General features: G+C 44.8%; 2 protein-coding genes across 6 annotated transcripts; both read right to left on the bottom strand.

Annotated features, from left to right (window-relative positions):
- Window positions 1–301: 301 nt before the first annotated feature.
- On the bottom strand, window positions 302–6,655 carry LOC129820857 (ribosomal RNA processing protein 1 homolog B-like). 2 transcript variants are annotated; one of them, XM_055877900.1, is made up of 15 exons: window positions 6,354–6,655; window positions 5,934–6,016; window positions 5,733–5,790; window positions 5,492–5,577; window positions 5,290–5,351; window positions 4,996–5,125; window positions 4,668–4,732; window positions 3,665–3,891; window positions 3,272–3,497; window positions 3,135–3,154; window positions 2,882–3,025; window positions 1,517–2,781; window positions 1,079–1,255; window positions 888–957; window positions 302–709 (listed from the first exon to the last, which is right to left on the bottom strand). In XM_055877900.1, the coding sequence occupies exons 1-15, from the start codon at window positions 6,481–6,483 to the stop codon at window positions 510–512; spliced, it is 2,943 nt and encodes a 980-aa protein (XP_055733875.1). In that variant the 5' UTR covers window positions 6,484–6,655; the 3' UTR covers window positions 302–509. The 2 variants fall into 2 exon arrangements, with proteins under 2 accessions (XP_055733875.1, XP_055733876.1); XM_055877901.1 differs by having other exon boundaries at window positions 302–700; window positions 6,354–6,651.
- A 110-nt stretch (window positions 6,656–6,765) lies between these two features.
- rsph1 (radial spoke head component 1) lies at window positions 6,766–26,927 on the bottom strand. Of its 4 annotated transcripts, none has more exons than XM_055877906.1 (9): window positions 25,492–26,927; window positions 25,245–25,358; window positions 25,049–25,154; window positions 24,776–24,866; window positions 8,193–8,328; window positions 7,931–8,017; window positions 7,665–7,772; window positions 7,027–7,138; window positions 6,766–6,899 (listed from the first exon to the last, which is right to left on the bottom strand). In XM_055877906.1, exons 1-9 carry the CDS (start codon window positions 25,540–25,542, stop codon window positions 6,835–6,837), a joined length of 870 nt encoding a protein of 289 aa, XP_055733881.1. In that variant the 5' UTR covers window positions 25,543–26,927; the 3' UTR covers window positions 6,766–6,834. The 4 variants fall into 4 exon arrangements, with proteins under 4 accessions (XP_055733881.1, XP_055733882.1, XP_055733883.1 ...); XM_055877907.1 differs by having other exon boundaries at window positions 7,931–8,002; XM_055877908.1 differs by lacking the exon at window positions 7,665–7,772.
- Between the last annotated feature and the right edge of the window lie 144 nt (window positions 26,928–27,071).

Below are 27,071 nucleotides of genomic sequence, written 5' to 3'. Positions count from 1 at the left end.
AACAAAAATGTAGAATAAGTCGAAGTGTTTGACAATGCTGTTGCTGTGTGTGTGCTTTTTAATTTGTTTTCAAACCTTTCCCTTGGGAGAAAAAAATGAAATACAAATGTTGAAGGGGATATGTATGACTCGTGGTCTTTCCTTCTAAAATATAAAAATCCTATAAATCCCTCACACCATCACCCAAATCCTATATTCTTCGGCAAAGCAAGAACATAGTGCTGTTTAACACAAAAATGCAGTCTGGCTCAACACTAAAAGACTGACTGAAGAAGAAGAAAAACCCACAGTTAGACAGGTGCACTAAAATGAGGGAGTTTTTAATTTGAACACTTGCTCACCCACAGAACAGCAAAAACATGGAAAATTTGAAAAAAACATTTGTATATCAAGATCATTCTCTTCCCAACAGGGGAATCTGTGAATATTCAGTTTATAATTGTATTTTCCTGGTGGACAAACAGTGGGGGTGGGACGGTCATCTGTCTTACCAGTCTCCTCACAGAAGACTAGAAGAAGTCAGCCGCAGTGGGGCGTTTGGGGGTGGTTTTCAGGGTGCTCTTGGTCTTCTTACTGCTTTTGGTAAGAGAGGCCTCTGGGGACTTCAGGACCCCAAACAGGGGCTTCTGCTGGGGGTCAAAGGGCACTCGGGACGACCCCTCCGGACTCACCAGCAGGCTGCGGTCAGTCTTCCTGAACTCTGGGGATCATGAATGGGCAAAAAACAAATAGGAAAGTCTCATCAAAACTATGGAACGACATTGAACCGTTAAGAAATGAGGACCTGGAAACAAGATTATCACTGATAACAGAAGATATATAGGTCATTATAAAAGGGCTTGTCTCTCGTACGAGTCTAAATAAGGTGCTATCCTGCCCTCTAATACCTGCAGTTTTGTTTTTATTGAGTCCGAAGGTAACCTTCTTGGATTCGGACTTAGGAGTCCGACACAACTTCTGTGAAAGAAAATGATAAAATATCATGAGGATTTCACATTTGTGAACGGAAGTTAAGGGCAGATGTTGAGGGAGTAACTTGATGAAATAATAGACTGTAGATATTGAACCAGTTCACTACCTTCTTCTTGCTGGATAGCGGTGTGCTGGGGCTTCCCTTGGAGATCTTGAAGAAAAGGGGAGTAGGGATGGTGGCATGGTTCTGGAACGTGATGAAGTCAGACTCCGCCCCTGCCTTCTTGGGCGCCATTTTTTGTGTTTTCTTGGCGCTCACCGGCGTGGAAAGCTCTTTGCTGTCCTGAAGAGATGAGGAAACAAAAAGGAATTTACCAAAAGTTAAAACAAGCTCATTAACTGGAAACCTGTTCAATGGCTGCTAGCGAACACAGCTAACTAGCGCTCATCTGCTTGACTTACGCTAACTAAAATGGTACGCATTTACTGTAGCTACTAACTTTCTAACTATTTGCATATTTTACAGATGGGGACAGCTATCAAATGTGTCAGGCTGACTCAACCTAGGCCTAGGAAGTGAAGTTGATGTTAACTTAAAACTCACGTTGCTCAGTTTGGATTTCTTGCCTCCAGCCATCCCGTTGACCTCAGCCTCGACCTCTATCACTACCGGGACCTTCCTCTTCTTCTTCTTCCCTTTCTTCAGGGGCGTGTCCAGGTCAGCATCTGTAGGCTGCTCCGCTGAAACGCTCTCCTCCACTGTCGTGGTCTCTGGCTCCTGCGCTACCCGTCCAGAGCTCTTCTTCTTCTTCTTGAGCGGGGTAGGTGTGGCGGCCTCCAGCAACTGTACCTCAGCGTCTGTCAGTGTGAGGTTTGCGTCTGCTTTCGGCGGGGTTTCACCCATGGCCTCCACGCTCTGTTCTTCAGCCTTGGCATGTTTCTTCTTCTTCTTGAGCGGGGTTAATACAGCGACATATGCTGGCTCCACCTTGGCATCTACAGGAAGGACGCCTGCTTCAGTTTCTGGCTGCATTTCATCCTCAGCGCTCTCCTCTACAGCTTTGGCCACCTTTAGTTTCTTCTTTTTCAGGGGCGTGGGGGCGATGCGGAGGTCAGCTGGAGGCTCCTCGGCTGGTGTTGTGTCTGTCTCAGCGGTCCGTTTAACCCTCTTTCTCCTCCTCTTCTTCGGTGGGGTGGCCTCGTCTACTGTTTCTAACGTCATTTCAACTTCCTCTAGGGTTGTCTGCTCCGCAGGCTCCTGCTTGGTGCTTTTCTTCCTCCTCAGGGTGGTAGTAGCAGTCTCAGGGGCAGATCTTTCTGGTTCTGCTACCTCTTCCTTCTCCTCCTTCGGTGCAGGTGTTTTGGACTTCTTGATATTTTTCTTCTTGGAAGATGTGGCGTCTGTTACCGGAGTCTCTGATTGTTTCTTCTGGTCTTCCTCCATGACTGAGACAGATGATAGGTTACCTACCACTACATCCTGTGGAGTTCCTGATCGGACCCCTGTCTCCATGGCTGTCACCTTTGCCTTCTCCTTCAGGAGAGCCGCTCCTGTATCGGTGCCCTTGGCTGGGACAGAGGGCTCAGTCTCTGCTTCTTTAGAGTCTGTCATCTGCGGTGCAGAAGCAGTTGTGTCCTTCTCAGCCTTCACCTCTGACTTCACCGCCACCCCGTTCTGCTCTTCAGCCTTCGCCTCTGACTTCACCGCCACCCCGTTCTGCTCTTCAGTCTTCACCTCTCCAGTCTTCTTCTTCTTCCTCCTCCTCTTCTTCTTCTTGTTATTGGAGTCTCCGGGAGTCTCTGCTGGTTTACTGGCATCTGTTGCGGCAGTCTGGTCAGAAGTTCTTGCTTTGGAGTCTTTTTTCTTGCCTTAAGTACAGGATATCAATGATGTAAGAACAACAAATAAATGAAGTAAAAGAATAAGCTGAAGATCAAAGGTGATCGTTTAAATAGTGGTTTTAGGTACCTTTCCATTTCTTGGCTGGTGAGCTCTCTTCCTCCTCCTCCCCGAAGCCTCGTCCCCGTTTCATCCTCTTTCTGCTGCCAAACATTTCATCATCATCCTCATCTGTCGACACCTCCTCTGGGTACTCATCCTGTGGAAAGACTCCTGAGAGAGAGAAGGAGAGGAGACAAAGGGAGAGAGAGAGACGTCAGCTTTCCTTGCACATCTATCATGGGGATACGCTGATGAAAGTTTTGACCATCAGGATTCCTACCTTCACTGAGATCCCGGAGACTGCAGCAGAACAGAGGGAGAGGAAGAGGTGTCAGTCAATACACAAACTGAACCAACTCCTCTTCATCAGTGTCCATATCAATGATTTCTAATTTACGAGTGTGTGTGTTTACTTACGTCTTGACGACTTTGTACAGTCTCTGTCTGTTGTGGCTAGGGGTGTTGCTGCGTCTGGCTAGCCCAAACAGCCTGTCCGCCAGGCTAAGGTAGTCAAACTGGAGAACAGGTCCGATCCCCGCGTCATCTGGCATCTCAGACTCAGAGTCACTCTCCAAATGAAGCATTTCGTCATCGTCTTCATCCTCCAGACCATCATCATCTTCCTCCTCGGTTGATACAGTACCTAAAACCACAAAGGAAGGTGAGAACAAGACTTAAGAATTATATCTGGACATTTACAAACATTAGGCTTTGTGTCATTAATAAGATAATTCCATATAATGCAACATACTTGTGGTATTCAAGCTAAAGCTGATATATAAATTATGGCTCTTAGTTTTCAATGCCTACCGTTGGTCTGCCCTCCAGTGGTTTTCTTGAAGGGTCCCTTTGCAGTTTTTTTGCCCTTGGGGGGCTCCTTCTCTACCACCTCCTCTTCAGAAGCCTGTCCCGAGTCGGACTCCTCAGCCCCTCCACCTGTAGCCTTCACTTCCCTCAACAGGTCTTCGATGGCGAAGGGAGCCTGGTCCACGATGGCGCTGAAAATGCTGCTGCAGATAGCCTTGAGCAGGATCCGACTGAGACAGAGGGAACGAGACAGAGGGAACGAGACAGAGGGAACGAGACAGAGGGAACGAGACAGAGGGAACGAGACAGAGGGAACGAGACAGAGGGAACGAGACAGAGGGAACGAGACAGAGGGAACGAGACAGAGGGAACGAGACAGAGGGAACGAGACAGAGGGAACGAGACAGAGGGAACGAGACAGAGGGAACGAGACAGAGGGAACGAGACAGAGGGAACGAGACAGAGGGAACGAGACAGAGGGAACGAGACAGAGGGAACGAGACAGAGGGAACGAGACAGAGGGAACGAGACAGAGGGAACGAGACAGAGGGAACGAGACAGAGGGAACGAGACAGAGGGAACGAGACAGAGGGAACGAGACAGAGGGAACGAGACAGAGGGAACGAGACAGAGGGAACGAGACAGAGGGAACGAGACAGAGGGAACGAGACAGAGGGAACGAGACAGAGGGAACGAGACAGAGGGAACGAGACAGAGGGAACGAGACAGAGGGAACGAGACAGAGGGAACGAGACAGAGGGAACGAGACAGAGGGAACGAGACAGAGGGAACGAGACAGAGGGAACGAGACAGAGGGAACGAGACAGAGGGAACGAGACAGAGGGAACGAGACAGAGGGAACGAGACAGAGGGAACGAGACAGAGGGAACGAGACAGAGGGAACGAGACAGAGGGAATGTGCAGGAAGGATTGAAACTCAATATAAAAAGGTAGAGGTGATTATCTTGACGACCCCCCCCCCCAAAAATGTCCCTGTAAAACTTACTCTTTCGTTTTAGATGCTGTTTTGCAGAAAGGGTCAATGAATGTCATGTTCTGAGCCGCTGTGAGCTGTAATCACAAGCAAACCACAACCAGTCATTCAACTGTGGTGGAAATGGAACCAATCAGCACACAACCAGCTCACTCACCCAATAGGACCACCTAACACCCAATTAAACTGACAGATGTTTATCAAACTTAAGTCTCATTACCTCCCTACCCTTAAAGGTGGATTTATTGATTTAATTATTACCTCTCAATTACAACTCTAATCGTAAACAACAAAGTGAACCTAGCACATCTCTTGGGGCATTAAAATAACCAGTTGATACCTCAGCGGAGCCGACTGCAGCCAGCTCGGTCATATAGATGTCCAGTATGTGGAACTGTAATCCACAGGGCGCTCCGCTGGAGCTGTGGAGGACCTGGGCAGTCAGGAGCTCCAGAAACCTGGTCACCACACTGTAGAAAGACAAAACACTTCATTCTAACATCACAGGAAGCATGCATGCACAAAGACCTAAAGGGACAGTACACCCCAAAAATGTAAGTTTGTCAGATGTTTTCAAGTAAAGAAAGAGGGAGGGGGGGGGGGGGGTTTGGTCAAGGGTAAAAGCGTCACCCACCTGGTCTCCCATTCTTTCCTCTTCATCATCTCAAAAGTGTTCCTGAACACGAAACGAACCAGCTGTCCGTCAGAGAGAATGACAAAAAAGGATTTGTCATTTCTTCACGCACAAAATATTTTCAGTTTATCCTCTAAACTATACATGATGATTTATTGCGTAAGGAAATGCTGATAACATGTTGATGGTTGAATATGCTGACCTGGAAGAACTTATCCATGCGAAGCCTGTCAATGCCAGTCCATTCTCTTTTGATGGTCTGCAGGAAGGTCTCCAGAAACATAAACTCTACAAAAAAAGGATTAAATTTTTTTTTTAAAAATCGATGAAAACCAGGAACAGATGTTAAAACTGGAGTACACGTTCTGTATAGGGTCTGTCAACACTCTCAGAACATTTATTTTATATTGAATACATAGTAGTGCGTAAAAATGAGGCCTTACGGCTCTGGGTGTTCTGGAAGTTGTGCATCAGACCAGAGATCTGATTCGACAGCTCCTCCTGTTGGCAAAAACCATGATCAAGCAATTTATAGTCCGAGTATTGTGTGTAGTCCGAGTATTGTGTGTATCAGTTCTTCTAGTTTAACCTTTTTTTTTTTTTTACCTGAATGCAAATAAGTTGGGTCACTGGCTACGCCTTACCTGAAGAAGTGGCTTGTCCTGCATCCACAGGCAATAAAAGAGTCCTTTCCATAGTTTGAGTAACTCGTCGCATTCAAACCCACCTGGAGAGAAGGCAAGTGCCGGTCAAACAACTAGATACAAAAATCACAACTATGAAAGGAGTTGGCAACATTGTTGCTCGCATCGTCACAATTTGCATTCCCGACCAAATGCGATCATTTTCTTTGATGTGTTACATTCTAAGCTCGTTTATATCATTTTTCGTGCTCTAACGAGTCCACTGTTGTATTGTTAAAACTATATAAATCAAATTGGTTTAACGTGCACAAACGAATCGAAGGTTAGCTAAGCTAGGATCACGAAGAGATGAGGCAGACAAGCTGCGTGTGTGGAAGCCAAGCGCGTGGTACGTTTTTCTTGTAACCTCGTTAGCCTTACCTTGGATTTTCTGTGACCTAACACTAATATATTTTCGTAGCTTCTTGATGGCTTTTGTTCGCATGGGCTTCTCATTAGAAGCCAATCTTTGAGCGAACTGGATCGCTGGTTCTTGTTGTACCGGCGCCATGTTTCCAACAAATTAACGTAGAAACACTTTTTGCCTAGCAGTGACACATTTCTCTCTGCGCTTTCCGCATGCGTTTCCCCTCGTCGCATGATGATGACGTAACACCTAAACTAAGTATTCGTTACTCTGGATTTCCCCACAGGGCGGCAATATTAATTCAACTTTGACCCATCTTTTCTACCCTGGCTAAACCACACAGTCAATTGGGGATTTTTTATAATCACATCAAACCTTTTCATACTCAAATAATTCCTCAGCGACTCTTATTAATCAGACCAGTAATTATGAGAGAGACGTATTTATTATTGAAATGTGTATTTGCTGTGCATAAGCTGTGAATCTGGCAAGGTCTCAGGTCTCTGGAGTGGGAGGTTTGGATCCCCCTTTCTCGTCTGCGGAGGCCAGTCCTTCTCCGTCTGTTGATAGAAAAACTATTTTAATTGATACATGTAAAAATATATATATATATTCCTCAGACAAGGTACTCTCTTCACAGTCACACGTGATACACACTACTACAGGCTACGTAAGGGTCCTGCTCACCCGAGGATGGATCTTTGGCTGGGGTCCAGAGGGACAGGCCCGTGACAGCCTTGGGCTTCCACTTCAGGGCCATGGTGGATACTATCTCATCCTCCTCGGCATCCCCTCTGTCCTGTTGTCCATGGAGAAGCAGTAACAGAGGTCAAGAAAAGATTCCCTTTGGCCATTTCTGCCTAAAGCACCTTTATGCATCTATTTTTATTTTATATGTATACAGTTGGGATGTTTTAAGTGCAATGCCGTGCTGTAAGTGTTTTGCTGTCATTGTGTTAGATCTGTGTAGTGCTTCCTATTAGATGGTTAAATTGTTCAGAAACAGCTTCTTCTAAAGCACGGCAAGCCCCAAAACATCTAAAACTCCAGTGCACAACTCAGCCAAAACACACAGAGAGACTAGAAGACAAACAGTGGATCCATGACTACTATTACAATGTAATGAAGGATGATAATCATGCAAGGATCTAGGTGTATGCACTTTATTAAGAGACTAAGCCCAATAGCATTTTGAAAAGAAAAAAAGGTTATCTTTGTATCAATCAACCACTAAGGGGTGTCATGCAACAAATGGACACATGAAGTGGAACTACTATTCTACAACAAGGGCACAGCACAGCAGCACTCTGTAGTTGCTGTGGCACCTCCTCTCCTGAAGCCCCTATGGAGAAATAGCCCTCCCCATGGCCAGGGTAGGGAGACCTGGACTTCTGGGCTTTCCCATGTTTACCATTCTCCTCATCTGATGCAGGCTGGAGTTTTAGTCAAGAGAGAGAAGCAGCTCTCTGTTAAGTGTCTTTTGTCATGATCTCTTCCAGATACTTCAAACAACAAACATTTGCTCTTGTACAGGTTGTTTTATCATATCATTGCAATTTCTGCATATGCAAATATGTGGTAGTGGTCATACCTGATCCACCTGTAGGTATTCTCCATGCTGCTCACAGCCAATTTCAAACACATACTTCCCTGGGCCTGAGGGCTGAAACACAAATGGCTGATAGTGACAGTTTATATATGCTAGTACACAATGATCGTGTTGTATGCTGATAAACTTGTAACTACAAACATGTCATATTTGATTTGATCATGCTGTGTTTGTGGTTATTGTTTTCATTATTAAGGCAGTGTTTTGACTTTAATAATGTCAGATTCCTTCTGGGCTGACTTACATTGTTGTTGAGGAAGTTGCCCTGGTATCTGTGGTTCAGGTGGATGAATTCTCCTGCTGACTCTATCTTGCCCATCACCCACGTGCCCATGTACCTGGAACCTGTGTCGTTGTAGTGGTATATACCTTGTCCATTTCTGGTATTATAAAGACAAAGAGTGGTAAGATCAGGTGGGGGACTGTAATAGGAATATTTAATATGAATAAGTTTCATTCCAAAACGCTATACTGTATGTATAACCATTATCAGAAATGTTGGTAAATTAGCTTTTTTGTTTAAAGAACTTGTGAAAGAGATGTGTTTTTTTCACCACCTAATCATGGAATGGGGTTGTTCAATGATAGATGTCAAACAAATACATGTCTATCACTTGATGGTATCATTTCAGAGACAAACAATCACATGTTGTTGCAAAATGAGATATATTTGCCTCAGTAGCTAGGTTTCCATCCAATTGGTGACGTATTTTAATGCGAAAAAAAAAAAATACGCATAAAAACAATGTGAAAATTTTTCCACCAGAGATGTGTTTCCATTAAATTGACTTGTTGCAGATAAGATTGTGCGTGAAAAATGTATTTTGCAGTTAAAATACAAGTTAAGTGTGCTTCCATCCCATTTTCACTTCTACTGATGGTTTTGTCACTAAGCATATTGCGTTAAATAGCGAATGTGCTCACTCTAGTATCGACACGTGCGAACTACAGCTCGCAGATACTGTGCAGGTAGGCAAGTCTACATGATGAGATTATTATGGATAAGAGCGAGAATATTTTTATTTGTCAAACAGCAGTCAAGCATCGATCATCATGTCACCAGAATAAGACCCTCGATATTTATTGTAAAGGAGCATCAATGTCATGTTTTGTCTTTGATCTTCATGTCTTGTCCCTGTGCTTCCCTCTGCTGGTTATTAGGTTCTTTCCCTCTTTCTATTCCTCTCTCTCCTCCTCCCTCTCTCCCTCCCCCGCTCTCTCTCTCTATCGTTCCGTTCCTGCTCCCAGCTGTTTCTCTTTCTCCTAACGACCTCATTTACTCTTTCACACCTGTCCCCTATTTTGCCCTCTGATTTGAGTCCCTATTTCTCCCTCTGTTTTCTGCTTCTGTCTTTGTCGGATTCTTGTTTGATGTTTGCTGTTCTGTGTCCTTGTTCCGCTCTATCGTGTTTTTGCCTTCATCAGATGCTGCGTGTGAGCAGGTGTCTAGTGGTCGCGTCTCCAGTCGTTCATCTCTACTGACGAGAGGATTTCAGTTTTCCTGTTTTGTTTTTACCTTAGATATATCAGGAGTATCGTTTTTGTCTAAGACTGGAATAAAGACTCTGTTTCTATTTCGTCGCTTTTGGGTCCTCCTTCATCAGCATAACAGAAGAATCCGACCAAGAATGGACCCAGCGACTACGGATTCTCTCTACACTACCGTCAAGTTCCAGGGAGCAATGCTCGGCAGACACGAGCAGGAATTGTCTGCTGCTCGTCAGGCCGTTGAGACCCTGGCCGCTCAGGTTTCCGATCTCTCAGGACAGTTTCAGAGTCTTCGTCTCGTACCACAAGCTACTTCCTGGTCTTCCGAGTCTCCGGAACCCAGGGTTAATAATCCACCATGTTACTCTGGACAGCCCACTGAGTGTCGCTCCTTTCTCACCCAGTGTGATATTGTGTTCTCTCTCCAGCCCAACACATACTCTGGAGAGAGAGCTCAGATCGCTTACGTCATATCACTCCTTACTGGGCGGGCTCGGGAGTGGGGCACAGCTATCTGGGAGGCAAGGGCTGAGTGTTCTGACGTTTATCAGAACTTTAAGGAGGAGATGATACGGGTCTTTGATCGTTCAGTTTTTGGGAAGGAGGCTTCCAGGGGTCTGGCTTCCCTATGTCAAGGTGATCGATCCATAACGGATTACTCTATAGAGTTTCGTACTCTTGCTGCATCCAGTGACTGGAACGAGCCGGCGTTGCTCGCTCGTTTTCTGGAGGGACTCCACGCTGAGGTTAAGGATGAGATTCTCTCCCGGGAGGTTCCTTCCAGCGTGGACTCGTTGATTGCACTCGCCATCCGCATAGAACGACGGGTAGATCTTCGTCACCGTGCTCGGGAAAGAGAGCTTGCGTCAGCGGGGCTTCCCTTCTCCGCATCTCGACCATCTCCTTCCATCGGCTCAGAGACTGAGCCCATGCAGCTGGGAGGTGTTCACATCTCGACTAAGGAGAGGGAACGGAGAATCACCAACCGCCTTTGCTTCTATTGCGGTTCTGCTGGACATTTTGTCATGTCATGTCCAGTTAAAGGTCAGAGATCATCAGTAAGCGGAGGGCTACTGGTGAGCGCTACTACTCAGGTCTCTCCATCAAGTTCCTGTACTACCTTGTCGGTCCATCTACGCTGGACCGGGTCGGCTGCTTCCTGCAGTGCCTTGATAGACTCTGGGGCTGAGGGTTGTTTTATGGACGAAGCATGGGCTCGGAAACATGACATTCCTCTCAGAGAGTTAGGGAGGATCACACCCATGTTCGCCTTAGATGGTAGTTCTCTCCCCAGTATCAGATATGAGACACTACCTTTAACCCTCACAGTATCTGGTAACCACAGTGAGACCATTTCTTTTTTGATTTTTTGTTCACCTGTTACACCTGTTGTTTTGGGTCATCCCTGGCTAGTATGTCATAATCCTTCTATTAATTGGTCTAGTAATTCTATCCTTTCCTGGAACGTTTCTTGTCATGTGAAGTGTTTAATGTCTGCTATTCCTCCTGTTTCTTCTGTCCCCTCTACTCAGGAGGAGCCTGGTGATGTGACAGGAGTGCCGGAGGAACATCATGATCTGCGCACGGTCTTCAGTCGGTCCAGAGCCAACTCTCTTCCTCCTCACCGGTCGTATGATTGTTGTATTGATCTCCATCCGGGGACCACTTCTCCTCGGGGTAGATTATTCTCTCTGTCGGCTTCCGAACGTAAGGCTCTCGATGATTATCTGTCTGCTGAAGGCATTCAGATGGATCCCGCTAAGGTCCAGGATGTCAGCGATTGGCCTGTTCCTAAGTCACGTGTCGAGTTACAGCGCTTTCTCGGTTTCGCTAATTTCTATCGGCGTTTCATTCGTAATTTCGGTCAAGTGGCTGCTCCTCTCACAGCTCTGACTTCTGTCAAGTCTTGCTTTAAGTGGTCTGGTTCCGCCCAGGGAGCTTTTGATCTCCTCAAGAAGCGTGTTACATCCGCCCCTATCCTTGTTACTCCTGACGTCACTAAACAATTCATTGTCGAGGTTGACGCTTCAGAGGTGGGCGTGGGAGCCATTCTGTCCCAGCGCTTCCAGTCTGACGATAAGGTCCATCCCTGCGCTTACTTTTCTCATCGATTGTCGCCATCGGAACCCGAGGGGATTCTCCCTGAAGGGCGTGTTGTCGGGTTGACTGTCTGGGGAATTGAGAGACAGGTAAAGCAAGCACTCACTCACACTGCGTCGCCGCGCGCTTGTCCTAGTAACCTTCTGTTCGTTCCTGTCTCTATTCGTCTGGCTGTTCTTCAGTGGGCTCATTCTGCCAAGTTAGCTGGTCACCCCGGCGTTCGGGGTACGCTTGCTTCTATTCGCCAGCGGTTTTGGTGGCCTACTCAGGAGCGGGACACGCGCCGTTTCGTGGCTGCTTGTCCGGACTGCGCGCAGACTAAGTCAGGTAACTCTCCTCATGCCGGTCGTCTTAGACCGCTTCCCATTCCTTCTCGACCATGGTCTCAGATCGCCTTAGACTTTAGTACCGGTCTGCCTTCGTCTGCGGGGAGGACTGTGAGAGCCGCCAATAAACGTAGGATTAAGAGTCCTAGGTATTGTCGCGGTCAGAGAGTGTGGCTTTCCACTCGTAACCTTTCCCTTACGACAGCTTCTCGCAAGTTGACTCCGCGGTTCATTGGTCCGTTTCGTGTCTCTCAGGTCGTTAATCCAGTCGCTGTGCGACTGCTTCTTCCGCGACATCTTCGTCGCGTCCACCCTGTCTTCCATGTCTCTTGTGTCAAGCCTTTTCTTCGCGCCCCCGTTCGTCTTCCCTCCCCCCCTCCCGTCCTTGTCGAGGGCGCACCTATTTACAAGGAACGGAGGATCATGGACATGCGTTCTCAGGGACGTGGTCAACAGTACTTAGTGGATGGGGAGGGTTTCGGTCCTGAGGAGAGGAGTTGGGTTCCATCTCGGGACGTGCTGGACCGTTCGTTGATTGATGATTTCCTTCGTCGCCGCCAGGGTTCCTCCTCGAGTGCGCCAGGAGGCGCTTGGTGAGTGGGGGGGTACTGTCATGTTTTGTCTTTGATCTTCATGTCTTGTCCCTGTGCTTCCCTCTGCTGGTTATTAGGTTCTTTCCCTCTTTCTATTCCTCTCTCTCCTCCTCCCTCTCTCCCTCCCCCGCTCTCTCTCTCTATCGTTCCGTTCCTGCTCCCAGCTGTTTCTCTTTCTCCTAACGACCTCATTTACTCTTTCACACCTGTCCCCTATTTTGCCCTCTGATTTGAGTCCCTATTTCTCCCTCTGTTTTCTGCTTCTGTCTTTGTCGGATTCTTGTTTGATGTTTGCTGTTCTGTGTCCTTGTTCCGCTCTATCGTGTTTTTGCCTTCATCAGATGCTGCGTGTGAGCAGGTGTCTAGTGGTCGCGTCTCCAGTCGTTCATCTCTACTGACGAGAGGATTTCAGTTTTCCTGTTTTGTTTTTACCTTAGATATATCAGGAGTATCGTTTTTGTCTAAGACTGGAATAAAGACTCTGTTTCTATTTCGTCGCTTTTGGGTCCTCCTTCATCAGCATAACAATCAAGCTCATCACTGTGCACATTCACCACCCTGTGAAGGTCTGTAGCCTAATAAACTGCATGCTTTCCCGATGAGTCATACTGGGAGGACCATACAACATGTCATCGTGTGACTCCCAAGTTTACTTCGATATAATGGTTATTATATCAATATTTTGGCATAAAAGCGTTTCCACCGACATTTCTCGCATAATTCATTTTACAGACACAAAAACATCCCACTTTCTCTAGCGTAGTTTGTTTTTATTGACATTTGGAAAGTTAACCGACACATTTTCTGTTTTCCATCAGGCCTGTCATGATATTTTTTTATCCAACATGTACTTCACTGGCATAGAAAGGGGCCACTACTTTAGACAGTCAAACGTGACACATATTGTTTTTAGTAAAAAACTGTACAAATGATACATTTGTGACATCAACGTTTAAAAAAATAAGATCTATATACATTTTCTTTTATCAATACAATAATATGAGATCTGGACTCTGTTCAAAAGTAATCCAGAGGCCTAACTCCAACCAAACACTATAGCATGAGGCTAGATTTATGATGGTTCCCATTTGTATGTCAAAGATACAGGATACCAACATTCCATTCCAGCTGAACAATGGATATATAAACCCATTTTAATACACATCTAAAATCTATGAATACAAAATCTTAGACACACATAAAGATACACATAAGCATTCATTTCTGATGAAAAAACACAAATGCGTTTTGGAAATAAACGCTTCAATATTAATTTAAGAATGATTAACACAATGTTTTGCATATTTATATATTTTCCCTTTATGTAATACACATGATTTTCAGTGTTGTTTGTAAACACTGGCTGATAGCCACTACACTAGACGTTAAGTTTTGGATTAAACTCATATCGGTTGATAGTGATTGACACCAGACTACCATAGACCCCATGCCCAAGAATGCCAAGGTGACAACCCATCCACCACGCTGACCATCAACACGGGGGCCCCTCAGGGGTGTTAAGACTGCAACTTAGTTAATCAAATGGCTACGCGTACTACCCTTTTGCACTGACTCTATGCGCACACACTGGACTCTACACACACACACAACACGCACACACATGCATACTGACGCCACTCACACACGCGCTCACGTTACTGCTACTGTCTATTATCTATCCTGTCGCCTAGTCACTTTATCCCTACCTATATGTATATAGCTACCTAAATTACCCCTGCACATCAACTCCGTACTGGTACTCACTCTATATGGGGTGGCAGGGTAGCCTAGTGGTTAGAGCGTTGGACTACTAACCGAAAGGTTGCAAGTTCAAATCCCCCAGCTGACAAGGTACAAATCTGTCATTCTGCCTCTGAACAGGCAGTTAACCCATTGTTCCTAGACCGTCATTGAAAATAAGAATTTGTTCTTAACTGACTTGCCTAGTAAAATAAATAAAATATAGGCATGTTATTTTTTACTTGTGTATTTATTCCTCTTGTAACTATTTCAATTTATTTTACTTGTTGTAAAATGACCTGTAAGTAAGCATGTTACTGTTGTTTATGAAGCATTTGACAAATAACAGTATATTTGATTAGTATATACTGTGACAGGCCTGTCACCAAGAGGCCAGTTAGACATTTCCTCTGCTTCTGTGCTGGATGGTGTCTCCCTGTTGCAACTTATAATTAAACCGGGATGATTTAGATTGACATTATCAACGACTGCTCTACTTTTAGTTCACCTGTAACTTCCTATTACAGGAACACAGAAAAAGGATTGACCCTGTCATGTACAGCTGGCCTATTTCTTACACAATTAACTTTATTGTCACGGCAGTAACTACCTTTGATGATGTAAGGGAGTGAACTATATTCATAATAAAGGGTTACATGGAGAAAATCGAAGCTCTCTGAAATGAAAATGGATGGCCCTCCCTTCAGAAAAATATATTTTTCCTAAACCCTCCCTGATTTAGGGGGGTCTTTAAATTCAAGACCCAGGCAGCCTCTCGTTTTAATAATAAATTGTCGAGGTCACCCCCTCTCCTAGGGAGGGTGACAAGTTCGATGCCAATATAACGTAGAGACGAAATCGAGGGGTTTTCTTCCAAAAAAGTGGGCCGCAACTGAGTAAGTCGAGTTTTTACGATGCTCCGAGATACGTACTTTTAATTCGCACTTTGTTTTACCCACATCATTTTTACCACAAGGACAAGTTATAAGATAAATAACTGCCTTAGTGGAGCATGTGATAACACCTTTGATTGGGATCTGTTTCCCTGTTTGGGGGTGTTTGAAGGATCTATATTTATAAGTCGTTACACTTGTAGTTTCCATCCAGTAGGGGCGCAAATAGACGTTGTGCAGGGATATCTTGGGGGGTTAAATCAGAGTTTACCAATTGATCTCTGAGATTTCTGCCTGACCAAGGGAAGGTCCGAAAACACATTACCGATACTGTCATCGGATCTTAGAATGTGCCAATATTTGTGAATAATTCCCTTAATTTGTTCAGAGCACTTTGAAAAGCGGGTAGTTAGAACGCAAGAATGCTTATTTTTGCGAGACTGACCTTGAAAAAGGTCATGTCTCGTTTTGAATTTTCTCAATGGCAGTATTAATCTGACAATTTTTGGACCCTCTGTTTCAATATGCCTTGTGTTGTAGTCACGACAGACAAAGATATATAGTTAAGCAAACTTTACTAGGCATGTTGTCAACCAGCACATTAATAACGTAAGTAACAACTGGTTTCCGTTTCCTGTGTAACATCAATATTGCTACACCCCCTCTCCTTAAATTTTCTTTGAGTTTCAGCCATATTTGTGTCGAAATCGGATTGTTTTTTACAAATTCTTTTGATTCGACAGAATTGGCTGTTGGGCAAACTGTTTTTCAAGGGAAGCGGGTGACAACTATCAGCCCTCAACAAACTGTTAGGATCAGTAGGTTTCCTGTATAGATCAGTGTATAGAACATTATCTTCACACAAGATCATGAAAACTGATTTGACGTGTGTCAGATTGCATAGTAAATCTCAGATGCTCAGAACTGGAGTAAAGAAAAGCATGGAACGCCTCGAGCTGTTTTGCATCACCCCTCCATTCAACAAAAATATCATCAATATACCGTTTCCAAATAATGATGTTCGGCAAGAAAACATTTCTGAGAGGATTGAAAATGTACTGTTTCTCCATGTAACCCACATACAAATTAGCAAAGTTAGGAGCCATGGGGGATCCCATAGCAGTACCCTTTGTCTGAATAAAGAAATCATTTAGAAACATGAAGTAGTTGTGTGTGAGTACTATTTCAGCCAATGGTTAATATGCATGCACTAGAAGGTAGTTAATTAGGGTCACGTTGCAGAATAAAATGTTCCATAGCTTCAATACCGCCCTCGTGTGGAATATTTGTGTATAACGACTTAACATGCTGGTACCCTTTACAAAGGAGGGGAGCTGTTCTGCGATCATACTGCTGGTGTCCTTTACAAAGGAGGGGAGCTGTTCTGCGATCATACTGCTGGTGTCCTTTACAAAGGAGGGGAGCTGTTCTGCGATCATACTGCTGGTGTCCTTTAGGAGGGGAGCTGTTCTGAGATCATACTGCTGGTGTCCTTTACAAAGGAGGGGAGCTGTTCTGAGATCATACTGCTGGTGTCCTTTACAAAGGAGGGGAGCTGTTCTGCAATCATACTGCTGGTGTCCTTTACAAAGGAGGGGAGCTGTTCTGAGATCATACTGCTGGTGTCCTTTAGGAGGGGAGCTGTTCTGAGATCATACTGCTGGTGTCCTTTACAAAGGAGGGGAGCTGTTCTGAGATCATACTGCTGGTGTCCTTTACAAAGGAGGGGAGCTGTTCTGAGATCATACTGCTGGTGTCCTTTACAAAGGAGGGGAGCTGTTCTGCGATCATACTGCTGGTGTCCTTTACAAAGGAGGGGAGCTGTTCTGCGATCATACTGCTGGTGTCCTTTAGGAGGGGAGCTGTTCTGAGATCATACTGCTGGTGTCCTTTACAAAGGAGGGGAGCTGTTCTGAGATCATACTGCTGGTGTCCTTTACAAAGGAGGGGAGCTGTTCTGCAATCATACTGCTGGTGTCCTTTACAAAGGAGGGGAGCTGTTCTGAGATCATACTGCTGGTGTCCTTTAGGAGGGGAGCTGTTCTGAGATCATACTGCTGGTGTCCTTTACAAAGGAGGGGAGCTGTTCTGAGATCATACTGCTGGTGTCCTTTACAAAGGAGGGAGCTGTTCTGAGATCATACTGCTGGTGTCCTTTAGGAGGGGAGCTGTTCTGAGATCATACTGCTGGTGTCCTTTACAAAGGAGGGGAGCTGTTCTGCGATCATACTGCTGGTGTCCTTTAGGAGGGGAGCTGTTCTGAGATCATACTGCTGGTGTCCTTTAGGAGGGGAGCTGTTCTGAGATCATACTGCTGGTGTCCTTTAGGAGGGGAGCTGTTCTGAGATCATACTGCTGGTGTCCTTTACAAAGGAGGGGAGCTGTTCTGAGATCATACTGCTGGTGTCCTTTAGGAGGGGAGCTGTTCTGCAATCATACTGCTGGTGTCCTTTAGGAGGGGAGCTGTTCTGAGATCATACTGCTGGTGTCCTTTACAAAGGAGGGGAGCTGTTCTGAGATCATACTGCTGGTGTCCTTTAGGAGGAGAGCTGTTCTGAGATCATACTGCTGGTGTCCTTTACAAAGGAGGGGAGCTGTTCTGAGATCATACTGCTGGTACCCTTTACAAAGGAGGGGAGCTGTTCTGAGATCATACTGCTGGTGTCCTTTAGGAGGGGAGCTGTTCTGAGATCATACTGCTGGTGTCCTTTAGGAGGAGAGCTGTTCTGAGATCATACTGCTGGTGTCCTTTACAAAGGAGGGGAGCTGTTCTGAGATCATACTGCTGGTGTCCTTTAGGAGGGGAGATGTTCTGAGATCATACTGCTGGTGTCCTTTAGGAGGGGAGCTGTTCTGAGATCATACTGCTGGTGTCCTTTACAAAGGAGGGGAGCTGTTCGGAGATCATACTGCTGGTGTCCTTTAGGAGGGGAGCTGTTCTGAGATCATACTGCTGGTGTCCTTTAGGAGGGGAGCTGTTCTGAGACCATACTGCTGGTGTCCTTTAGGAGGGGAGCTGTTCTGAGACCATACTGCTGGTGTCCTTTAGGAGGGGAGCTGTTCTGAGATCATACTGCTGGTGTCCTTTAGGAGGGGAGCTGTTCTGAGACCATACTGTTGGTGTCCTTTAGGAGGGGAGCTGTTCTGAGATCATACTGCTGGTGTCCTTTAGGAGGGGAGCTGTTCTGAGACCATACTGCTGGTGTCCTTTAGGAGGGGAGCTGTTCTGAGACCATACTGCTGGTGTCCTTTAGGAGGGGAGCTGTTCTGAGACCATACTGCTGGTGTCCTTTAGGAGGGGAGCTGTTCTGAGACCATACTGCTGGTGTCCTTTAGGAGGGGAGCTGTTCTGAGACCATACTGCTGGTGTCCTTTAGGAGGGGAGCTGTTCTGAGATCATACTGCTGGTGTCCTTTAGGAGGGGAGCTGTTCTGAGATCATACTGCTGGTGTCCTTTAGGAGGGGAGCTGTTCTGAGACCATACTGCTGGTGTCCTTTAGGAGGGGAGCTGTTCTGAGATCATACTGCTGGTGTCCTTTAGGAGGGGAGCTGTTCTGAGACCATACTGCTGGTGTCCTTTAGGAGGGGAGCTGTTCTGAGACCATACTGCTGGTGTCCTTTAGGAGGGGAGCTGTTCTGAGATCATACTGCTGGTGTCCTTTAGGAGGGGAGCTGTTCTGAGATCATACTGCTGGTGTCCTTTAGGAGGGGAGCTGTTCTGAGACCATACTGCTGGTGTCCTTTAGGAGGGGAGCTGTTCTGAGACCATACTGCTGGTGTCCTTTAGGAGGGGAGCTGTTCTGAGATCATACTGCTGGTGTCCTTTAGGAGGGGAGCTGTTCTGAGATCATACTGCTGGTGTCCTTTAGGAGGGGAGCTGTTCTGAGACCATACTGTTGGTGTCCTTTAGGAGGGGAGCTGTTCTGAGACCATACTGCTGGTGTCCTTTAGGAGGGGAGCTGTTCTGAGATCATACTGCTGGTGTCCTTTAGGAGGGGAGCTGTTCTGCGAGTGGTCTAATAAAAAAGTCGATAGACATCAATGCCCGCTACAATAGGGCGCCCTGGAGGTTTTGTAACATTCTTGTGTAAATTCGGCAAAGTATAAAAAGTGACAATTTCAGGGTGTTGAATAGCCAAAAAGTCTGGTTCTTTTTTGGTTATCTGACCAGAACTTAAACACCCATCTAGGACAGTAAAGATCATGTTCTGAGATTGAGCAGTGGGGTCACTTCTGAGTTTCTGGTAAAAGGTGTTGTCAAACAGTTGTCTATGACACTCATTTACATGAACTGTCCTATCCATGAGTACAACCGACCCGCCCTGTAAGGACTGACGTATCGGATTGTACAACCGACCCACCCTTATCAGCAGGGCGGGTAAGGACTGATGTATTGGATTGTACAACCGACCCACCCTTATCAGCAGGGCGGGTAAGGACTGACGTAACGGATTGTACAACCGACCCACCCTTATCAGCAGGGCGGGTAAGGACTGACGTAACGGATTGTACAACCGACCCACCCTTATCAGCAGGGCGGGTAAGGACTGACGTAACGGATTGTACAACCGACCCACCCTTATCAGCAGGGCGGGTAAGGACTGACGTAACGGATTGTACAACCGACCCACCCTTATCAGCAGGGCGGGTAAGGACTGATGTATTGGATTGTACAACCGACCCACCCTTATCAGCAGGGCGGGTAAGGACTGACGTAACGGATTGTACAACCGACCCACCCTTATCAGCAGGGCGGGTAAGGACTGACGTAACGGATTGTACAACCGACCCACCCTTATCAGCAGGGCGGGTAAGGACTGATGTATTGGATTGTACATTAAGCAAAGCTTGTTTTTCATTCTGAGGTAAAATATGGAAAGATATGTACTCCTGTTTGTTCTTAAGGAGATTAACATATTTTTCAACAAGTCTGCAATATGTCTCGATAGAGTGATTGCGATTGGCTGGAGGTAAAAATAACTCTTACTTCTAAAAGGAGTTGGAGTATGTGCATGTGAGCAACTTACATGTTCAGTAGAAAGATCACGATTAAGGGAGCTAAAATATTCCCTTAAACGGATGTTTCTAAAAAATAAAAATAAAAACTTAAACATGTCTACCTTAACATCAACTGAGTTGTAGGCACTAAAGATAACCCTTTATTATAAGCAAGGAGATATGGGCAGGGCTCAATATCTTGCTTGATAAATTAAAGACACTCAATCCCGTGGGTTCTGGGACCATGTGAACGGTCTCCTCTGCCTCTGGTAGTCGTTTCTTCTTATACCCGTCGGGTGCGGCATCTCGCCGGTGCGCTGCGGCCACCTCCGCCCTTCCGTCCGCCGTCTCTCGTTGGATAAAAAACTGCCACTGGAAGCAGATGGTTGTAGAGCGTTGGTCAGACGGGGTGGATAGAAGTAAGCGGCAACCCTCCTGCGTCTGTCAAGTAGAGGAGGAGCAGGACCTCGTTTGTCAGGGTTTCTCCAGAGGTAGACTTTGTCCTCGGCCTTGTCTTTTTTGTCTTGGTTGAATTTCTTGATTTTAAGTTCCTATATTTCTGTGGACAACTTGTCCTGGAGCGCTTGGTTAGTTTTCATCAGTTCATTGAATATGCCATCATCATTAACAGCTCCTTGCAGAGCTGTGCATTTCTCTTTAATTGTGTTATCCATTTCAATAAAATCCTTTTTCAACGGGCCAACAATAATGTCATTAAATCAATAGATCATTTGTTCAGGATGGCACACCTGCGCTCACAGAAATCATCTGTGCGTTGTCCCAACAATGGTTCTTTTTGCCACCTGAGTCCCCGTGGAATAATGCCTTGACGCACATAATCACTAAGAGTGACTATATGTAGACGCATTCTCGTCTGGCCCTTAGATACGTTTAACAGTTCTTTCGAGAGGTCAGAATTACCCCCCGGCATGTCAAAACGGGGTTCCGATACAATTATCTTATCACGTTCCCTTTGGCTATATTCAAAGTAATCTTGTTTGGGTCTTTGACCAGTGTCAGGAAAATAATTCTAATTCGTCATCGTTTTAGAGCTTTTTGTCGGTAGGGTGCCGTTTACTGGGTAACAGAATAATCTAGAGGCGAAAGAAACGCACAACTATTTAGGCGAGGTCCTGGCTAGCGGAGTAGAACACCTATTTAGGCGAGGTCCTGGCTAGCGGAGTAGAACACCTATTTAGGCGAGGTCCTGGCTAGCGGAGTAGAACACCTGTTTAGGCGAGGTCCTGGCTAGCGGAGTAGAACACCTGTTTAGGCGAGGTCCTGGCTAGCGGAGTAGAACACCTATTTAGGCGAGGTCCTGGCTAGCGGAGTAGAACACCTGTTTAGGCGAGGTCCTGGCTAGCGGAGTAGAACACCTGTTTAGGCGAGGTCCTGGCTAGCGGAGTAGAACACCTATTTAGGCGAGGTCCTGGCTAGCGGAGTAGAACACCTGTTTAGGCGAGGTCCTGGCTAGCGGAGTAGAACACCTGTTTAGGCGAGGTCCTGGCTAGCGGAGTAGAACACTTTAAAAAATAAAGGAGAGTCGCACACTAGGAACTCAGATGCAAAAATATTTATGTCCAACGTTTCGACAGACAAGCTGTCTTCATCAGGGTATAATGACAAACACTGCGAGATGACTCGTTTTTATAGTGTCAAAAGACACACACAGGTGTCTGTAATCATGGCCAATAGTGGCCTGATATCATTGGTTAATTATCATATATTAAAATAGCATACAAAAAACATATATATATATATATATATATTTGGGGGGATTGGGGCATCCGCGCCTTGCAGGGGCTGCCGGGATGCATGCTAGGCCATTGCTTATAACTATATATTAATTATGACTATACTGAACAAAAATATCAATGCAACATGCAAAGTGTTGGTCTCATGTTTCATGAGCTGAAATAAAAGATCCCAGAAATGTTCCATACACAGAAAAAGCTTATTTCGATAAAAAAAATTGCACAAATTTGTTTACATCCCTGTTAGTGAGCATTTCTCCTTTGTCAAGATAATCCATCCCCCTGACAGGTGTGGCATATCAAGAAGCTGATCAAACAGTGGGGTTATGGTATGGGCAGGCATAAGCTACAGACAACGAACACAATTGCATTTTATAGATGGCAATTTGAATGCACAGAGATACCGTGACGAGATCCTGAGGTCCATTGTCGTGCCATTCATCCACCAGCATCACCTCATGTTTCAGCATGACAATGCACGGCCCCAGAATCTGTACGCAATTCCTGGAAGCTGAAAATGTCCCAGTTCTTCTATTGCATGCATACTCACCAGACATATCACCCATTGAGCATGTTTGGGATGCTCTGGATCAATCTGTACGACAGCATGTTCCAGTTCCCACCAATATCCAACGACTTCGCACAGTCATTGAAGAGTGAGACAAAATTCCACAGGCCACAATCAACAGGTGTTACACTGCATGAGGCAAATGGTGGTCACACCAGATACTGACTGGTTTTCTGATCCACACCCCTACTTTAAAAAAAAAAATTTAAGGTATCTGTGACCAACAGATGCATATCTGTATTCCCAGTCATGTGAAATCCATAGATTAGGGCCTAATGAATTTATTTAAAATGACTGATTTCCTTATTCCTGTACCTCAGTAAATTCGTAGAAATTGTTGCATGTTGCGTTTATAATTTTGTTCAGTGTGTACATCTAAGATGTGTCAAATAAATTATATCCAGCTTAGGGCTCCAGCTATGCATTTGATTACTCTACCCAGGCCCGATTGCTTCTGCCAAATTTAAGGATCGGCCCTGCCCGAAACCAGAAATAACTTCCTCCATTAGTAAATCCATTAGCTGCTCCTCTCTGTCTGTCACTCGCTCCCTGCGCACAACATGCGCTCTGCTCATGACGGCTCTGAGTCTGTAAGTATCCATAGCAACAGCTCCGCTTGGGCTGCTCTGCTCAATGAAGAGACGTGAGAGCAGTTAGCTGTTAGCTACTTTTCGTCACTCTAAAATCCAACAAAACTCAATGAACATGATTATTTTCTGTGAAATAATCTCTCCTGACTATTTGACGAGGTTGAAGCACTTCTGACACCTTGTCATGATCTTAGTTCAATGGGACTGTACTGTGCAGCAGAGCAAAAACAAGTGACTCAGTTTCAAAATGTTAATGATCAATTTAGTGATACCCAAGCCCTGCCCGTACCCTAGTTATTGATGAAAAACAGGTCCTATCCTAGTTATTGATTAAAAACAGGTCCTATCCTAGTTATTGATTAAAAACAGGTCCTATCCTAGTTATTGATGGAAAAACAGTCCCTACCCTAGTTATTGATGAAAAACAGGTCCTATCCTAGTTATTGATGGAAAACAGGTCCTATCCTAGTTATTGATGGAAAAACAGTCCCTACCCTAGTTATTGATTAAAAACAGGTCCTATCCTAGTTATTGATGGAAAACAGGTCCTATCCTAGTTATTGATGGAAAAACAGTCCCTACCCTAGTTATTGATGAAAAACAGGTCCTATCCTAGTTATTGATGGAAAACAGGTCCTATCCTAGTTATTGATGAAAAACAGGTCCTATCCTAGTTATTGATTAAAAACAGGTCCTATCCTAGTTATTGATGGAAAACAGGTCCTATCCTAGTTATTGATGGAAAACAGGTCCTATCCTAGTTATTGATTAAAAACAGGTCCTATCCTAGTTATTGATGGAAAACAGGTCCTATCCTAGTTATTGATTAAAAACAGGTCCTATCCTAGTTATTGATGGAAAACAGGTCCTATCCTAGTTATTGATGAAAAACAGGTCCTATCCTAGTTATTGATGGAAAACAGGTCCTATCCTAGTTATTGATTAAAAACAGGTCCTATCCTAGTTATTGATGAAAAACAGGTCCTATCCTAGTTATTGATTAAAAACAGGTCCTATCCTAGTTATTGATGGAAAAACAGTCCCTACCCTAGTTATTGATGAAAAACAGGTCCTATCCTAGTTATTGATGGAAAACAGGTCCTATCCTAGTTATTGATGAAAAACAGGTCCTATCCTAGTTATTGATGGAAAAACAGTCCCTACCCTAGTTATTGATTAAAAACAGGTCCTATCCTAGTTATTGATGGAAAACAGGTCCTATCCTAGTTATTGATGGAAAAACAGTCCCTACCCTAGTTATTGATGAAAAACAGGTCCTATCCTAGTTATTGATGAAAAACAGGTCCTACCCTAGTTATTGATGGAAAAACAGTCCCTACCCTAGTTATTGATGGAAAAACAGTCCCTACCCTAGTTATTGATGAAAAAGAGGTCCTATCCTAGTTATTGATGAAAAACAGGTCCTACCCTAGTTATTGATGGAAAAACAGTCCCTACCCTAGTTATTGATGGAAAAACAGTCCCTACCCTAGTTATTGATGAAAAAGAGGTCCTATCCTAGTTATTGATGAAAAACAGGTCCTACCCTAGTTATTGATGGAAAAACAGTCCCTACCCTAGTTATTGATGAAAAACAGGTCCTATCCTAGTTATTGATGGAAAAACAGTCCCTACCCTAGTTATTGATGAAAAACAGGTCCTATCCTAGTTATTGATGAAAAACAAGTCCTACCCGATTGGGTTGCAGAGCTCTACCCTGTTGCCTAAATAAAGAAACGGCATGAGAATCTGGATAGCGCCCAACTCTAGTAACTACCTTTGATGGTGTAACCACTCTCCTTCATATGTGTCTTGGTTGGGGTATGTGTAGAGGCCATGGCCCTGGCGCTGGTCATTAACCCAGCTGCCTGAGAGAAAAAGAGAGAGAGAGAGAGAGAGAGAGAGAGAGAGAGAGAGAGAGAGAGAGAGAGAGAGAGAGAGAGAGAGAGAGAGAGAGAGAGAGAGAGAGGGGGGGGTAGGGGCATATATGACAAACAAGGACGGACGGACGGACGGACGGACGGACGGACAGACAGACAGACAGACAGACCTTCATATTTGGATCCATCTGGGTAGTAGAAGATACCCTGTCCGTGCTTCAAGTTCTGGTAATATTCTCCAATGTACCTGGCCCCATTCTTAAATCGGTATGTCCCCTGGCACACACGGAAATAGTCAAGGAAATGGTCAAAGGAAACAACAAATATTAGGAATCAACAAATAATATTATTTATGGTGACAGTTACCTGGCCAGACCTTTTCCCGTTTTCATACATTCCTTGGTAAGTGTCTCCATTGGGTAGGACAGCTCTCCCGACCCCATGTCTCTCTCCAGCTTCATTTCGGTCCCCTTCATATTCCTGTGTCAGTCAATTACATCTTTCTGTCAATGTTGCGTAGCCGTTAAAGTTAGCTAGCTAACGTTAAATTGGCATTGCTAGCTCAAAATCGGCTTATGAGTTTTCTACCAAGTTACAGCAAACTTTTACTCACCCCAAGGTAACCCTGATCATCATCAAAATCCTCTGATCCAACATCCGACATGTTTAGCTAGTCGTTTCTCTTGGCTCCTGTAAACTACAAAGTAAACCAACGGACTGCTTCTGCCTCTTCAACTCACCTTCTCCTCTGTTTACCGTTGACATGACAATGACGGACTGGAGTGCAGACACGTGACCAATGGAAAAACGTAAATAACCCTCGGAAAATGTTATAAACAAGCATCAATATCTTGAAAACTGTTAGGTGTACATTTATTAGCATTTATATCCTAATTTATTCTGTGCCATGTAAAAGCTGTTCAGCCTTATCATTTGGTGATAAGGATATCTCAGAAATTCCTGTTCAAATAGAGTAAGTACACGATTTAGTCTTCCAGTACCTAGGTTTCCATCGAAATTGGAGAAAGATTATATGCGCATTTTTCCAGAAGATATGTTTTTATCAAATTGACTTTGCTTGATGACGCAGTACCCATAAAAATAACTTTTACTGTTAAATTACCGTGTACTGAATAAACAATATAAGTTAATAAAATGGGTTTCCATCGCATTTTCAACTCCCACAACAATGTCTGCGTTATATTATAGCGAGTGTGCCCACTCTATAACTGGCACGTGTACTCTAGCCAAATGCGCTATGTGCGCGCTGTTAGTTATGCCGCGTTCAAAGCAACTAGGAACTCGAAACTGGCAACTCGGAAATCTCCGACTTCGGACCTCATTGCGTTTAAAACAACTGGAAACTCTTTTTTTTTAACTAGCCCCGACTGGGAAATATCGTTTTAAACGGTCATCCAACTCAGAATTCAACTCGGGAACTCGGATTATTTTCTAGAGCTCCGACTTTCCGACCTGAAGATCACTGACGTCATGATTAGACCTCGTATTTTTCCGAATTCCCAGTTGTCGTGAAAGCTGAACTGTTATGGATAGAAATCAACATTTTTTTATGGACAAAAGCGCGAGATTGTTTTTATTTGTCAAACGGCCGCCAAGCATCGATTGTCATGTCACCAGAATAAAACCCTCGATATTTATTGGAAAGGAGCATCAAGCTCATCATCGTGCATTTTCACCACCCTGTGAAATCTATCAGAACTTACATCTAGCCTAAAAACGGCATGCTTTTCCGACAAGTCCTAGTTGGAGGACCACACAACATGTCAACGCGTGACTCCAACTTTACTTCGATATAATGGTTATTATATAAATATTTTCGCATAAAAGCCTTTCCACCGACATTACCTTTACCGACACAAAAATATTCCACCTTGTCTAGCATATTTTGTTTTGTCGACATTCGGAAAGTTTACCGAAAATGTTGCTGTTTCCATCAGGCCTGTCATTACATTACATGTAACGTTACTTGACTCGCATAAAAAGGGTGGATTGAAACCTGGTTAGTAACAGATACATATTGTATCTGATTTCCTTGTGTTATTACATGTTTTCTATAATCCGATATGTACTTTACTCGCATAAAAAAGGTTGGACGGAAACCTGTTTAGTAGCACATAACTATTGTATTTCATTTCCTTGTTGATTTACTTTGTTGCCACACCAAAGGCATTT

The sequence above is a fragment of the Salvelinus fontinalis genome, chromosome 23 (assembly GCF_029448725.1).
Source record: "Salvelinus fontinalis isolate EN_2023a chromosome 23, ASM2944872v1, whole genome shotgun sequence".
Classification (NCBI taxonomy): Eukaryota; Metazoa; Chordata; class Actinopteri; order Salmoniformes; family Salmonidae; genus Salvelinus; species Salvelinus fontinalis.
The sequence above is the reverse complement of the archived record's forward strand: the minus strand, read 5'-3'. Positions and strand labels throughout refer to the sequence as shown.